The 16,085-nt window shown below is 37.1% G+C and overlaps 1 protein-coding gene across 1 annotated transcript in view; it reads right to left on the bottom strand.

Annotated features, from left to right (window-relative positions):
* Window positions 1-1,733: 1,733 nt before the first annotated feature.
* ints11 (integrator complex subunit 11) overlaps window positions 1,734-16,085 on the bottom strand; it is a 43,600-nt gene continuing 29,248 nt past the window's right edge. Inside the window, exons 13-17 of the mRNA XM_028807737.2 lie at window positions 14,180-14,287; window positions 8,905-8,966; window positions 6,547-6,689; window positions 4,669-4,798; window positions 1,734-1,899 (exon numbers count right to left, since the gene is read on the bottom strand). Of these exons, the coding sequence (XP_028663570.1) occupies window positions 1,840-1,899; window positions 4,669-4,798; window positions 6,547-6,689; window positions 8,905-8,966; window positions 14,180-14,287 (503 nt within the window). The 3' untranslated portion in view covers window positions 1,734-1,839. The remainder of the gene's footprint in view (window positions 1,900-4,668; window positions 4,799-6,546; window positions 6,690-8,904; window positions 8,967-14,179; window positions 14,288-16,085) is intronic.

The following is a 16,085-nucleotide window of genomic DNA, read 5'->3' as shown; positions in this document are numbered from 1 at the left end:
AACACACTTGGCAGCCATCCCCCTCTCAAATGTCTACATAACATCTGTGACCTTCCCTGTGCAAGTACCCACCTCTCACAGTGCATGTTGTCTTAACATCTTATATTAGGTGCTTTCCCACCACAGAAACTTTTTTCAGGAACCAGAGACTTTTTAGAAACTTGGGAACTTTTGTAGCGTACCCACTGTGGGAACTCAGGCCATTGTAGTGCCTGGCAATATATTTTTTGCTCCTACTCCAGGGTATGAACTTTTCATTCAACCAGGAACTATCGTGTGAGGGAGCTCGAGTGATCACTGGTACTGTTTGGCTGAGCACAAGCACTAGTGCCTTCTTACAAATCTGTTAGTAGTTTGGAAAGTTATTGCCGCACTTTACACTACATAACCCTTCATGAATGCCTTTATGGTGTGCTGTGTCATGTACCACACTGAAGTAATAATCTCCTACATGGAGTTGTGATCGCTTCAAAGCAATAAAGTTGGGTGGTCCCCCATGTAGTCCCAATTGTGCCACACTTCACACATCACATATTTTCTTAAAGGTTACAGCTCCTGTTGTGCATTGGGAACACAACATATGGCAGTGGCCAGGAAGTACATGTGGCCCAGGGCCACCATTGTGCAAAAAGTCATTATGCCAGTCATATGGTGCCCTACTCCCTTTGTGCACCACTGCCTTCCTGAAGCAACACTGGCACAAAACTTTCATCAGCTGTGCATCACGTCATACTGCCACATTTTTTTCTTGTTTTTGACTATGAGATTTTTAACATTCTCAAACGTTTTCAAATGCTTTTAACTCCCCTTACGATAGAGATCTTTATAAAAGTACTAATTAGAAAATAAATACATAATTAATTTGCATAAAACAACACAGTTGAGTACTGCAAATAAACAATCTTCTCTTGTAATGTCAATATATCCTCGTGCACTACAGTAGGTTAACCAAAGCACCCTCGGAGACTGGTATGAAGCCAGTTCCACCAAAACCTCCAGGCAGGTAGTTCTGGGGTCCAACTGGCAGTTACTGTGCAGACAGCAAGAAGCTCTTATGGGGGGCTGGATGCTAAAAACATGACTGTGGATCAGTGGTACAGTATTGCCAGGGTCTGCCTTGCACAGTGTTTCCTTCTGATCCAGGCATTACCACAGGATATGGGTATAGACTTCAAAGAGCTCAAACATTAAGTTGTGAGCGAAGTGGAACGTACGATAAGTGAGTTAAAGGAATGGGTCACAGGCCAGCACCTGGTCAACAAAAACTGACCATCTGTGGCTGTTCTGAGTCGCTTCACTTTGTTAGACAGAGAGAACCCTTTGTTTAATTAAGCCATTTATTTTACAGTGCCTAAAAAAGTATTCATTCCCTTGGACATTTTCACATTTTATTGCTATACAAAATTAAATCCCAGTGGATTTAATTTGGCTTTTTTGACATTGATCAACAGCAAAACGACTCTTTAATGTCAAAGTGAAAACAGATCTCTGCAGTAGTCCAATGAAGGCAGATATTTTATAGGCACTGTTAACTTTGTACAGTATATCTCCTCTTTATTTACAAAGCCCCTTTATATTAATAGATTTCACTTCAGAGGCACAGTCCATGAACACTCCAAAGCACGTTGTCAACGTAGGAGGCTGTGGATTTAATTTGGGTCAACACTGTCAATCAGTTACGCATTTTAGGCTAAATGATGTGCTGCAATTACAATGAATACGCAACAAGTACATTTTTTTTCAGACAGTTTACTTTATTACAAAAAAATTTAAAAATATAATCTTAGCTTTTGATGAGATTAATGCAGGAAGTGTTTACTGTCAAAGTGATCTGAACTTTTAACTGGAAGGCAGTCCTTTTCTGAGTAATGTAGAGAGATAACTTCCAAGCTCTTCGTCCTGTAAAATGACCAATTAAAAAAAATTGTTTAATTTCCACTTGCTAGATTTCTGGAAAAGTTTCCTAATATAATTAAAACATTAAAAAAGTTAATTGGCATTCACAACCAATACAGAAATGTAGTTCAAGTCAGAAACACTTGAGTAGCCTTAGAATTTCCAGAAATTAAGAGATGATGCCCACAAACGATAAACCATTGCCATAAACCATACAGTCTAAAATAAAATGTTAATATATGAATTACGAATGTACAGTGAAATGACTATCATTTGTTCCCACTGTGAGACTGTAACACAGTAGGTATAAGAATGCTATCCCATCAAAACAGAAATTGCTTCAGTTAAGTGTCCTCTTGTAGAAATGTAATGAATCCCCCCCGACACCAAATGTGCAAAATCCTTCCATCATATCCCATGCTTTTCTGTGCTTAATCCAGTGCTACTCTCACCTTGGCATGACACCCTCAGTAACTTGATAACCCTCACGAAAGCACTCATGTGGTAATAAGAGTATATACTACATAATATATTCTGGTGGTACTGTCCTCCTGGGAAAACTAAACTACTTATTTATTTACAGTGCATCTAAAAATAAAATATATCCTGTCTAAACTTTGGCTAGTTCTCTTGTAAATCACACACAATACATAATGTTGAACAATTACAATGGTTATAAAAGTTTGTGTAAGCCACTCTCATTATGGGTGCTCATAAGAAAACAAACGATTTATGTCTTGATCAAGAAGTACATAATAAACTAGAACAATTGCACCAAATATTTTAATGTGTGCTTCAATTTAAATGTTTACAGTCTTCATGTCCATCTGATCATTTTTGCTGAAGACACCTATTGGTTTACTATTTTTCATAAGGGCATAATTTCCTGCAAGAATGGACTAAAAACAAGGGGTTTTTCAAGTTTAGAGGGCCAAACTAGACATAACCTGGACATCAAGATGAGTCAAATGGTACTGTATATCATATGTGACGGTTTTCTCGTACTGGTGAGTCAGGAGGCACTGAGAAAAAAAGTTTCAATGCATTCATAAGCAATTCTCACAAAGACAAAATTTGATAAGGACAAGTGTATAAAACGTTTGAAAGTTAATTATGATAGTAAGCATGTTTGTGTGAAACACGGTGATATTTGCATTAAAGCTGTGTTATGAAGATGTACTACTAAGTAGTGTTGATCAATGAACTTTGCAAAAGCATTTTTTGCGATAAATATACTCTGTTCATGGTTGACTTTGTTTGCGGAATATTTGGCTTAGATGAGCTTTTATTCCCGGCGTGCCCCATGATGCTTTGCAAGGTCAGTATGACATAACAGAGCTGTAGCAGTCAATGTTTTAAATGGGTCAGCTCCCTGAGGATATAACGCTTATCCTAGTAGTGGACTGAATATTTGCAGAAAACACTGGAATAGATTTAAACACAAAATGCGCATACAGGAGGAAACTGGAAGTATGTCAGTGTATTCTTGTCTTAAAGGTAATGTCTTTATGTATGAATGTGTATGTGACCTGTGTGTATTATGTAATAGTATTAAATTACCCAGAGTGCTACGCAGTTGATGCAAACAGAAATAACTTAAGAATCCACATATTTTAGTGTTGTGCTCATTTGGTAGCAGTGGCAGTCAATGAGCAAGCATGTTTTTGGGGTATTGGGACCAAAACAAACTGTACTTTTCAGTTTGAGAGAGGTGAGTACCTGCTATTGTATCTATTGGAGTCAAGCCTTAGTCAGTTCATGCTTTGTGTCTGCAAAAAAATTTGACTGTTCTAATATTTCCATCCATCCATCCATCCATTTTCCAACCCGCTGAATCCGAACAGAGGGTCACGGGGGTCTGCTGGAGCCAATCCCAGCCAACACAGGGCACAAGGCAGGAACCAATCCCGGGCAGGGTGCCAACCCACCGCAGTGTTCTAATATTTAATTCTGTTAATTTTATCACAGGGAAACACAGTGTTGCAGTTCTTACAACTGCACAACTCAGGTCACATATTTGGCCAAAGTAATCCTTGCCATCTGTTTCCTTAGCTGTCAGGGACACTTAAAAGACCACTGCACCATTATAGTCCACTAAAAACTAGTTCAGCTTCTCCTTCTCCTTTGACTTCAATGCATTTTGCTGTGCTCTGTGAAGGTCCTGAATATTTCTGTGATTTTGTTGAACTCAAGGGAAAACTAACTTAGTGGGGTTCACTCATCATTACTACTGTGACAACATAAAGGGAAAATGTCAAACGTCAATGTGGTCTCACGACAGGGTCAGCTATTATACTTCCACAATCTCAGGAGTGAGAATAGAGCTGACTGGGTGTCTTGGTTTTTGTGATGCTTCCCCATCAACTGCAATGTCCTATGCAATGGATGTCCTTGCACGCTCAGACCAGGGTGTCCTTACTAGTGGCGCAGAAGGAAATAGTAAAGTAGAAGTTAAGAAACTTGCGTAAAGCAAATGTAAACAGGCCCATTGGATGTATTCAAGAAATAATACCCAAAATAAAAGGAAATGGTGCTTTGTGAGTAATATTTCCGCCACAACTACAAATGAAAATGATAAAGCTGATAAGACTGAACAACTCCAGTTACAATGATGTGTGACAGATGAAGCACAAAAGAAATGTTTAAAAAAGTGAAGAATCCAATCTGGACCACGAAAAACATAAAATGTGAGTTGTGCTGATATTTTCAACTTATTTCTGCTAAATGACTTTGTATTATACATTTTAGCAATATTCTTCTTAAATCTTGTACCTGATAAGTCCAAGAAACCAACAAGATTTTTGTAGATGGATCTTCGGAAGCTGTGGAAACTTTAATGAGAATGGATTCCACCATCAAAGTGCCGTCAGGAAGGTGCTGGATAGAAGAATCTTTCAGCACTCTGGTTATGAAAAAAGAAATACAGTAAATAAATACTGGAAGTTCTAGACATTTCCTTCCCATTTGCTAACAGATGTATACAGTACTGCCAACAAAGTTTGTAAAACCTTCAGAATTTTTTGAACTTCTGCCGAAATTTGAAATAACATGCGATAAGTCATAAAATAGATAAAGAAAACAAAATGAAACAAACAGCACCCACAATGCTGTACTGTTTCACTTATATATTGATCAAAATAATCCAACATTAAATATCTTGGTCAGAAATAGTATGTGAAACGCTAGGATTATCATTCATTTAAGGGGATAATAAGAGTCGGGAGTGTCAATCAATCAGATGACAATCTGATGTGAGAATGTATGCCAACTACCTGAGTCTTCAGTATCAAAGTCCAGTGTTCACTACACTGGTTTGTAGAATGCAGTGTATGCCATGTCTCAGTCAAATGAGATTCCTAAAAACCTTACGAAAAAGAGCTGTTAATGCTCATCAGCCTAAACAAATTTAGATAGATAGATAGATAGATAGATACTAAACAAGTTCTAAATACTTTGGTCTTCATTGTTTTACTGTCAGTCAGGCAGTATACAAAATGGACAAAATCCTCGTGGTCATACAACAAAAAACACTTTTAATAGCAATGTGTATGACATTCTGGGAGATTACAAAAAAACCCTGTTAATGTTTAAGGATATTTAGGCCTCTCTTGCACTGGTTAATGTCAGTGTTAATGAGTCCACCATCAAGCAAACACTGAGCAATAGTGTGCATAGGAGGACAGAGAGCAGAAACCACTGCCTCCCAAGGAAAACACTGCTGCCTGTTTTGGGTTTGCTAAACTACTGAAAGAATGTTCTGTGGATGGATGAGTTTAAAATAGAGGTTTTGGCTTAAATAACAAACAGTATGTTTGGCAGAAAACACATATTGCATTCCAACATAAGAATTTGATCCCAACCATAAAATAAAGTGTTGGCAATTTCATGTTTTTTTGCTGCCAGGGGATCAGAATGACTTGCCATCATTGACTGAACCATGAACTCTGGATTTTACCAGAAAATTCTACAGGAGAAGTTTAGGGTACCTATCTGTGATCTAAAGCTTAACTGACGTTGGGCCTTGCAGTAGGACAAGAAACCAAAGCACACAAGTCAGTCTACCAAAGAATGGTTGAGACTGAATACATTTCACATTTTTGAAGAGCTGGGTCAAAGTCTAGATCATAACCCAATAGAAATGACTTGCAGGACAAGAAAGTCATTGAAGAGTTAAAACAGGTCTGTAAGTAAGAATGTGTTAAAATTCCTCCCAAGCCGACAGGCTGGACTGACTGACAGCTTCCGTAAATATCTGCAGTGTTTTGTGCTCAAGGGGGGTCATACCAGTTACTGAAAGCTAAGGTTCTAATACATTTACTGGTAAGCCATTTAATATTGGGACAATTGATCAATACATGAAAAAAGTATTACAAATAAGTAAAACAAATCATGCACATAATGTATGTCTTTACGATAACATTTTAGATCAAATTTATGTAGAAAAACTGTAAAAGGTTCATAAACCTTCAAGCATGACTGTAGGTAACAGAGCAAGTGTCTGTACTATCTTAAACAGAACAAATGAGATTTACAAAAAATCAAAAATAATTAATTGTAGTGTTTTGATTCAGATTTCCAATTAAAAATTAATTAAATTAATTAATTAAAAATTACATAGCATTCAACTTTTTTCTTTTTCCATAGACTTACGTTTTCAGATGGCTGTAAATTTTATTCAGTGTGTCTTGTTCTGAATGAGGGTCTTGAATGTGAACTCTGCAAGTAAACCTCAGATGATGTTCAACCAGACCCAACTCTTTGAGCGCCTGTTCAGAGGAGACTAGACGGAGACTCTGCAAACAGTGTACAGTGTCTTCATGTTAATATTTTTAAATTGTTTTTATATCTGCCTAACTAACTCTTTTAAATCTTTTGTAAGTAAGCACCAGCTAGCAATAATATACTGCCAAGATAAACTTAGAAAAAAATATTTTTAATACAGTTTTTACTTTAAGTCTTTAGAGCCTGCCAATTTCTTTGAAACTACGTTTTGAGCAAATTATTTTTTTTTCTTAATCTGGGCATTTAAAATAAAGTCCAAGATTTTGATGCTCCTCTTTGCTTACTCTTACCAAGGATGCCAATTTGTTTTGGCACAAACTCAATATAATTTTCTGAATCTCTATTATATACTGTACATGTATATATAAAAAAATGGGTAAGAATATAGGCAAAAGGCACAGATGCTACATCAATTGCCATCTATCAAAGGATTTCAAATAAAAATAACAGTAAAATTAAAGTTTTTTCATCATTAAAGGTTTTAACTAAAATTTGAGGTTGCAGCTTCAAACAGCTACTGACATTGGGCGACCATGAGCAAGCCATTTCACCTGCTTGTGCTCCAAATGGAAAAAGAAAAGAAATTTAACCAACTTTATCTTAAATGTTGTAAGTCACCCTGGATAAAGGTGTCAGCCAAATAATTAACAATATATAGCTTGTCGCAGTAGAGGTTCCGATCCACCTCTTGAACCCTCAGGTACCACTCCTAACACCAGATAAAAGTCCAAGACTTCTTTATTGTACAATAATTACGTGCACAAAGCACCCTCCACTCCACACTACACATATAAACAATAAACACTATCACAAATATCAATCCTCCTCTCCCAGACACTTCGCCACCCTACCTCCCAGCTCAGCTCAGTGTACTGGGCTTTCCCAGAGTCTTTTATACCCCCTGACCCGGAGGTGTTCTTGTTCCATTACCCACAAGTCCTTATTCCTTCCGGGTCAGGGTAGAAGTCCTTTTCTTCAACCTGGAAGTACGTCATCTCCCCTGTTCACGTGACCAGGACGTACTTCCAGGTTATAGGGCACATATGAGTCCACGGGCCTCCCAACAGCGACTCCCAGTGGTCCCCAAGGTATCCAGCAGGGCTGTGTATAAAAACTACATAGTCCATGAGGCCCTGCTGGAATTCGGGGCACGTCCATGCTGTCAGGAGAGCTCCTCCTGGCGGCCTGGGGGTGAGGGCCAGAATATGAAGCCGGCAATCCATCACAAGCTTTAGAAGCGGGTGCCCTCCCTGATGCCAACTTTCTCTATTTATCCAAACTTGCGACCAAGTTTGGCCGGTTTGCATCCTTGGTGGCTAGAAATGTAAGTACTGTATATACTCACGTATAAGTCGGGTCTTGAAACCCGAAAAAAATAGTGCAAACGTTGCTTTGGAATAGTTCGGGTACCGTGTGGTCACGCAGGCACAATACATAGGAAAAAAAGGTAGTGAGCTCCGTGGTTACTCTCTTAGGTGGGCGTTACAATATCGTAATCTCTTGGACCAATAGCATGAGTTTTCCGCATTCGACTTATATGACCGACATTATAAAATACTGGAAATTATACGGTAAAATCAAGCCCCGACTTATCTGCGGGAGAACTTAAATGCGAGTATATACGGTATCTGAACTAATTATACTTCCTGATGGAAATGCTTTGGAATCTCATTTTCAGCAGAGGTGTTGGATAATAAAGTGCAAACTGAATAATAGCAAAGCCAATGTTTTCATGTTCTCCCTACTGGGCATATTCTGATTCTCCTTCAATACAGCTTATTATCGTTTTCCCTGTAAGACACTGTACACTATGGAGAAAACCAAATGTCAGAAAAATTCTCGTTAAATACCTTGACAATTGGGACCTGAACAAGAAAAACAAAATGCAACATACTTTACTTGTAGCACAATAACATGACAAATTCATAATTCAAAACAAATCAACAGTTATTTCAGACATTGGACAATTTCTTCTAGTGGCATTTATTGCAGGTTGTATTGGTCAAATTCTGAGCATCTGAGTCACAAAAAGATAAGTCACAGGTTCAAATCCTGTCAGGGTCTTTATGTATATTCTTGTGTTTAAATTGCCAAAAGGTAAATTGGAATGTAATGTTAATGTCAACTGCATCCTGAGGAGTTAAGTCATAAAATAAAATAAGAGTATACTTGCTGCAGGCTGGAACTCACACAGATTTGCATGGGAGAAACCAAATTATGACTTACGTTGTCTTTCATTATCAAGGTACCATGCATTATTCTGGGCTTCTTTGGGTCTGGTAAGGCACCTACAATGCAAAGTTTAAATATTATAGAATTACTTAATATACTCATCATAATTTAGAAGGTATCATACTGTACATGCAAGAAACAAATTGCTTTGGACAAAAAACATACAACAATAAACTTAAATTAAATATAATATTGAATATGGCAAAGTCATGGGATATTTCAGAAGAATTAAACTCCTAAACCTTTATTCGAAACAAGATTAAAACATTAGGTCCTTGAAGACTGCTCTTTAGAATTCATAAAGTCAAATTTTCCAGTGCAGCTTTGAAGAGAGCTCAAAATCACAGAATAGACACACTATAATCAATGTCAAAGAGTTTTGACTATAACCCTGGAGTAGCCAGCATACTTGAAGCCAAAGATCCAAGTTTTCATAGAACTACTTAAAGAAAGAGTAGCTCACAGATCTACAAAGTGGGCAAAACTGTTAATGGCCTTAAACCCCAACATGTTTTGCATGTACAGAGAAGCAAGAAGAGGTTTGTCAGAAGTGTAAATTCATGACACATTGTTATTAATAAGTTGCATGTGTTGCAGAGATACACTTGAAAACTGTCTACATTGATTATGCATCAACCATTGTATACATAAAGTGTGTATATACAGTCATATGAAAAAGTTTGGGAACCCCTCTCAGCCTGCATAATAATTTACTTTCAACATTTCCTAGGAACATCGGAGTACTGGGGTGTTTTCCGAACAAAGATTTTTAGTGAAGCAGTATTTAGTTTTATGAAATTAAATCAAATGTGAGAAACTGGCTGTGCAAAAATGTGGGTCCCCTTGTAATTTTGCTGATTTGAATGCATGTCACTGCTCAATGCTGATTACTTGCAACACCAAATTGGTTGGATCAGCTCGTTAAGCCTTGAACTTCATAGACAGGTGTGTCCAATCATGAGAAAAGGTATTTAAGGTGGTCAATTGTAAGTTGTGATTCTCTTTGACTCTCCTCTGAAGAGTGACAGCATGGGATCATCAAAGCAACTCTCAAAAGATCTGAAAACAAAGATTGTTCAGTCTCATGATTTAGGGGAAGGCTACAAAAAGCTATCTCAGAGGTTTAAACTGTCAGTTTCAACTGTAAGGAATGGAATCAGGAAATGGAAGGCCACAGGCACAGTTGCTGTTAAACCCAGCAGGTCTGGCAGGCCAAGAAAAATACAGGAGTGGCATATGTGCAGGATTGTGAGAATGGTTACAGACAACCCACAGATCACCTCCAAAGACCTGCAAGAACATCTTCCTGCAGATGGTGTATCTGTACATTGTTCTACAATTCAGCACAATTTGCACAAAGAACATCTGTATGACAGGGTGATGAGGAAGAAGCCCTTTCTGCACTCACACCACAAACATAGTTGCTTATTGTATGCAAATGCTCATTTAGACAAGCCAGATTCATTTTGGAACAAAGTGCTTTGGACTGATGAGATAAAAATTGAGTTATTTGGTCAGAACAAAAAGCGCTTTGCATGGCGGAAGAAGAACACCGCATTCCAAGAAAAACACCTGCTACCTACTGTCAAATGTGGTGGAGGTTCCATCATGCTGTGGGGCTGTGTGGCTAGTTCAGGGACTGGGGCCCTTGTTAATGTCGAGGGTCGGATGAATTCAACCCAATATCAACAAATTCTTCAGGATAATGTTCAAGCATCAGTCACAAAGTTGAAGTTACGCAGGGTTTGGATATTCCAACAAGACAATGACCCAAAACAGTTTGAAATCTACAAAGGCATTTATGCAGAGGGAGAAGTACAATGTTCTGGAATGGCCGTCACAGCCCCCTGACTTGAATATCATTGAAAATCTAAGGGAGGATTTGAAGCAGGCTGTCCATGGTCGGCAGCCATCAAATTTAACTAAACTGGGGAGATTTTGTATGGAAGAATGGTCAAAAATACCTCCATCCAGAATCCAGACACTCATCAAAGGCTATAGGAGGCGTCTAGAGGCTGTTATATTTGCAAAACGAGGCTCAACTAGTTATTGTTGTAATATCTCTGTTGTGGTGCCCAAATTTATGCACCTGTCTAACTTTGTTATGATGTATATTGCATATTTTCTGTTAATCCAATAAACTTAATTTCACTGCTGAAATACTACTGTTTCCATAAGGCATGTCATATATTAGATAGATAGATAGATAGATAGATACTTTATTAATCCCAAGGGGAAATTCACATACTTCAGCAGCAGCATACTGATAAAGAACAATATTAAATTAAAGAATGATGATAATGCAGGTATAACAGACAGACAATATCTTTGTATAATGTTAACGTTCACCCCCCGGGTGGAATTGAATAGTCGCATAGTGTGGGAGAGGAACAATCTCCTCAGTCTGTCAGTGGAGCAGGAAAGTGACAGCAGTCTGTCGCTGAAGCTGCTCTTCTGTCTGGAGATGATACTGTTTAGTGGATGCAGTGGATTCTCCATAATTGATAGCAGCCTGCTCAGCGCCCATCGCTTTGCCATGGATGTCAAACTGTCCAGCTCCGTGCCTACAATAGAGCCTGCCTTCCTCACCAGTTTGTCCAGGCGTGAGGTGTCCTTCTTCTTTATGCTGCCTCCCCAGCACACCACCGCATAGAAGAGGTCAATCGCCACAACCATCTGATAGGTTGATTAAAAGGAAGTTGCTAATTTGAAAGCTCAGCCAATGATAAACAAAAATCCAAAGAATTAAGAAGGGTTCCTGAACTTTTTCATATGACTGTGATTTATATTGTCATATAAACATAGTGCAGAGACAGATTCAACAAAAATACTACGATAATGTAAAAAGAAATAATCAAATTTATATTTATAAAAAAAAAATACAAAAATCCGAGAACAAAATCTTCCTTCTTCATATTTGTTCAGATATTTTTTACCCAGGAACCGATTACTATATGTAAGCACATTTCATTTACACTTAAAATGTAATTACATATGTAACTAAATGTGCAAGTGTTGTCTGCAAATTTTAATAACAGCTCAAAACAAAGTACATTTTGAAACACACTCAAAACGTTGAAACACAGTCTTCAGCACTGTTGTCTAAAAATATTCTGTACAGCATCAAAAACAAATTGAAAGTCTCTGAAAACTGCAGATGTATCATCGTGGTCTATCACTAGCTTGGTCTATCACTAGCTTCTGCAAAAATGTCAAAATGCTTTTAATTGGTGCTGCTGACAAAGTGACTTTCTGTGTAACTTTTTTTGTGGTCTTTTGAGATCTAATGTCCTCTGAATCCATCATGCACTTGATACTGCAGGGATAGTTTGGGTCCCTTTGACCCAGAAGAGCATTAAGCAAGTTCACCAAGTGGATGTTTGAATGGACAGAATTATTCTATGAACAACTTTAATAAGTTTCTAGACAGATATAATTTTTGTACATCCATATGTAATGAGACTACACTGCATTTGCATAAAGATGCCAACACAGGGTCATGTCTTAATGTTTTTCAAACATACATATTTTTGCAGCAAATTGCCTAAAAAGAGAAATCTCCACTCCTTACCAATACTAAGTAGCAGTAGTTTTAGGTAACGTTTTAAATAATGTTTATATCTTTACTAACCACAAGCTTCGGGTGCAGTATGGGTTGCTGCAGCACTCTAAACCTTTCCCGTTCTCATGACCAAAAAATATTTTTGTACATATAGTATAAGCTATTTAAAAACACAGTAGTCAAGTCTACATTTTATTGAAGGTTATTTTCTGCAGTGTTAACAGGCAAGAATAACTGCCACTTTTTGACCTGGCTGTTTAGTTTTTCAATATTTTGCAAACTAGGCCTAATGTTATAAAAGGAGAGCTTATGCCTCAGAATGTAGAATACAAAATGTTAAAATGTACATAAAGCATATTCAAAGTTATTTAGCAACACAAAGCCAAGCTAAATTGCACATTATGCACCTTTATTAACAGTGCATGTGGTAAATGTTTTGTTAATTTTCCAAATTTTAAACGGAAGTACTTTCAAAACTGGAAATACTTCACTGGTGTTACTCCACAAGTGATATTATTACCAAATATGCAATGCCTGACAGATCAAGGGTGGGTTAGTATGGTGTTCCGAGTGTGGACATGAATGAGGTCATTTTGTGATATTCATCTCTGCTATAAACACATTGTTCCACTTTACGGAATGGACATTGTGGTAGTGTGTCAGGAGAAAATGGGTTATTCTAAAACAACCAAAAACAACTCTGTTATGTGTTAAAGCCATGAAGACTTTGGAATGTTATGATGTTGAATGAGTTGGGTTAGAAGGTGTTGTGTGAAGATTTTACCATTTCATAAACAAAGTGTCATCATTCATTAGCATTGTAAATCTGTCTAATTCACAGAAAAATGAGAAATGAAATAACCAGATTGAAAAATAAAAAATAAAACACTAAATCCTTGTCAAAAAATTAGTACAAGGTATGCAAAAGACTAGCAATGAACAGCAACCCAATCATCCATCGTCTTTGTTTTATCTGCCTTTAGTATTTCTCCCTTTATAATACAGCTTAGTCTTTTTCTCTGGATTCATTAACTTTATTTTCTCTCTCTCTCTCTCTGACATTCTGAAATTCTTAATTTACTGTTTCATCCTTTCAGTTTCTCTTTACTTCTTCCTTAACTCACCAATCTAGCTTTTTTCCATTTCCATGGTATATATCTGAATACAGTAATCAGATGTACTACTTCATCTTAATATATTAGTCTATTTATTTATTCATCTTTCTTGGTCATAAGCTTCTTTTTTTAGAAATCCGCTGTAATAAACCCAATTTGTATTGCACTTTTTATCACAAAGTGATTAGATTATGGAGAATTCAAGTAATTTAAGGTGTAAGAAATATTAAAAGTTTTCCTGTGAAGTGGTTTAACTATTTCCATCATTTTGATGGATCAGGCAGTATTACTATGAAACAAGAAAGCAGAAATCATTATGTCACACACCTCTCCTCTTAGAGGCTTCATGAAGTTTAAGAACCATATTATCATAATACTTGGTCCTAGGTTTTGCCCACTGATAATGCAGATCTACCACATTTAGCAATAGAAGGAGTAAATGCATATTTAAAGACTTTTTTAGATCTTCAATGTTACGTTTTACCAGAACTAATATGTTGGCATTCACTATACACAGTTCTATATGAGAGAATATACTGTACATATATACAACCATGATGCTGATGTTTAATAAAACAACAAAGTAGCATACCAGGCACGGACTCCCTTTTCAGCAAACTCAATGAAATATCAACAGGGATGTTTGGGTTGGTAGTTATCGTTGTTGTTTCTCCATTGGCCGGCATGTAACAGTTAACACCTGTTAAATTTGAACATATTAAATTAACAGTGAACAGAGTGAAAGCTGCAAAGCTCAGTTTAGTATATGTATTTTAACTTTACCTAGAAGTGGTGGTTGTCTCTCTCTCTTTCTGTTCATTTTATATTATTTCTTATAAACAACATATCACAGATGAAGGAAATAAACATAGAAAGCATCCTCATAAAGAATCAAGCCCTAGAATAATGATTACTTTTTTATTGCTTCTAGTTAACACTATCCAGGTTTTTATAGCAAAATATACAACTTTATGGTTAAAATGGCCAAATGTTAACTGCTGTCAAAATTTAAGTTCAAGGTTATTTTCACACAAATGTCTCCCACAATAGTGATCATTATAAATAACGGACAATGAATACACCGCCATACAATCAACACTACATCATTAGTTAAAGCAGCAAACAGGTGATTAGACTGATCTAATATGAAACAAATATTTGGAATGTAGTATTGATTAACGTGTTTAAACTGCATCTTACACACTGTAATGTGATATATAAAATCAATAAAATTAAATAAAACCGGCATAATATGCAACTACAGAATCTGGTAAGCACAGATGGAGCCTTCTAGACTTTCTTTGGATGTCTAAGGGAGAAAAGATGTTGGTGGGCCATCTTGATAACAACCAATATGTACGGTGCCCACCTTAGGTTATTCAAAACTGCTGACTCCCTCCCTCTCGCTCTCTCTTTCCACAGGCAATTTTGGTCTGCTTCCTGTGAATAGCACCTTGGTTTTGTTTATACGAGGGGGAGTCAAGCTACAGTTAGAAAACAGCATTTATTAGAAAATGGAAGGAACCTTAACAAAACTGATAATGTAATTTCTCAATGGAGTCTCCACCCTTCTCAAAGCACTTGTGCCACCTGCGTGGAAGCAACTGGACTACAGCAGAATAAAAAGAAGGTGACCTGCCACACTTGCATTAATGACTTTAGTGTTTCAGCAGTCTTAAGAAGTAGATGGTTGCTGGACTGCAGCAACTGCAGTCAGTTTTTAAAGTTGTGCAGATATCTGGGCTGGTCAACCTTCAGCAGCTTACCTGACTATTGCCACCATACTTTACAATTCTTCTGAATTTTCTACAGACTTCAATTATTATATGGAATAGCAGACACATTTACATTTCCACTCATGTTAAGTGTGATTACTGTCCATCTCCAAATGTGGCCTGTGTGATCCATCACCAGCATGTTTACACTCATTTTTAATGTGGTCTAGTGGCATCTGATCATGACCCGTGTTAAAGTAAATGTGAACAGAAGCACTTGGCTTTAGCTACAAATTCTGAAATGCATCCAGACTGCCGCTCTCACTTGATTTTATGCACTGACTAAATTTATTCAGTCAATGTTAATTTCAGTTTTTTCTAAAACACTGCAATGTCCAAGACGAGAGCAGTTCATAAAGAGGAAAAACAGTTTAACAGAGACATGATTATATGATTGTGATGATCACAGAGGTACCTGTGTATATTGTTTGTAAAGAATATACGGTAGTAGTTGTTTGTTGATTAATACCAGCCTGCGTTGGGCATATAAAGCGTACTTTTCGCCTTCTGTAAAATTGAGTTTGACACCCCTGTTGTAATTTGTACTGTATAAGCAGGGAGTTTCATGTTTCTCAACAACTTATTCTTTTAAGGGAAAAATGGAGTGTGTGTGCGCTCCTGGTATTTTAAGCAAAATTCTGCATAGATACAGGTATATATCACATGTAAGATTCTAAATCCCACCAAACATTATAATCTTTGCTACTAAATAAAATCCTAAGG

Source organism: Erpetoichthys calabaricus, chromosome 8 (assembly GCF_900747795.2).
Source record: "Erpetoichthys calabaricus chromosome 8, fErpCal1.3, whole genome shotgun sequence".
In the NCBI taxonomy this organism is placed as follows: domain Eukaryota; kingdom Metazoa; phylum Chordata; class Cladistia; order Polypteriformes; family Polypteridae; genus Erpetoichthys; species Erpetoichthys calabaricus.
This window is presented reverse-complemented; position numbering and strand designations above follow the sequence as displayed.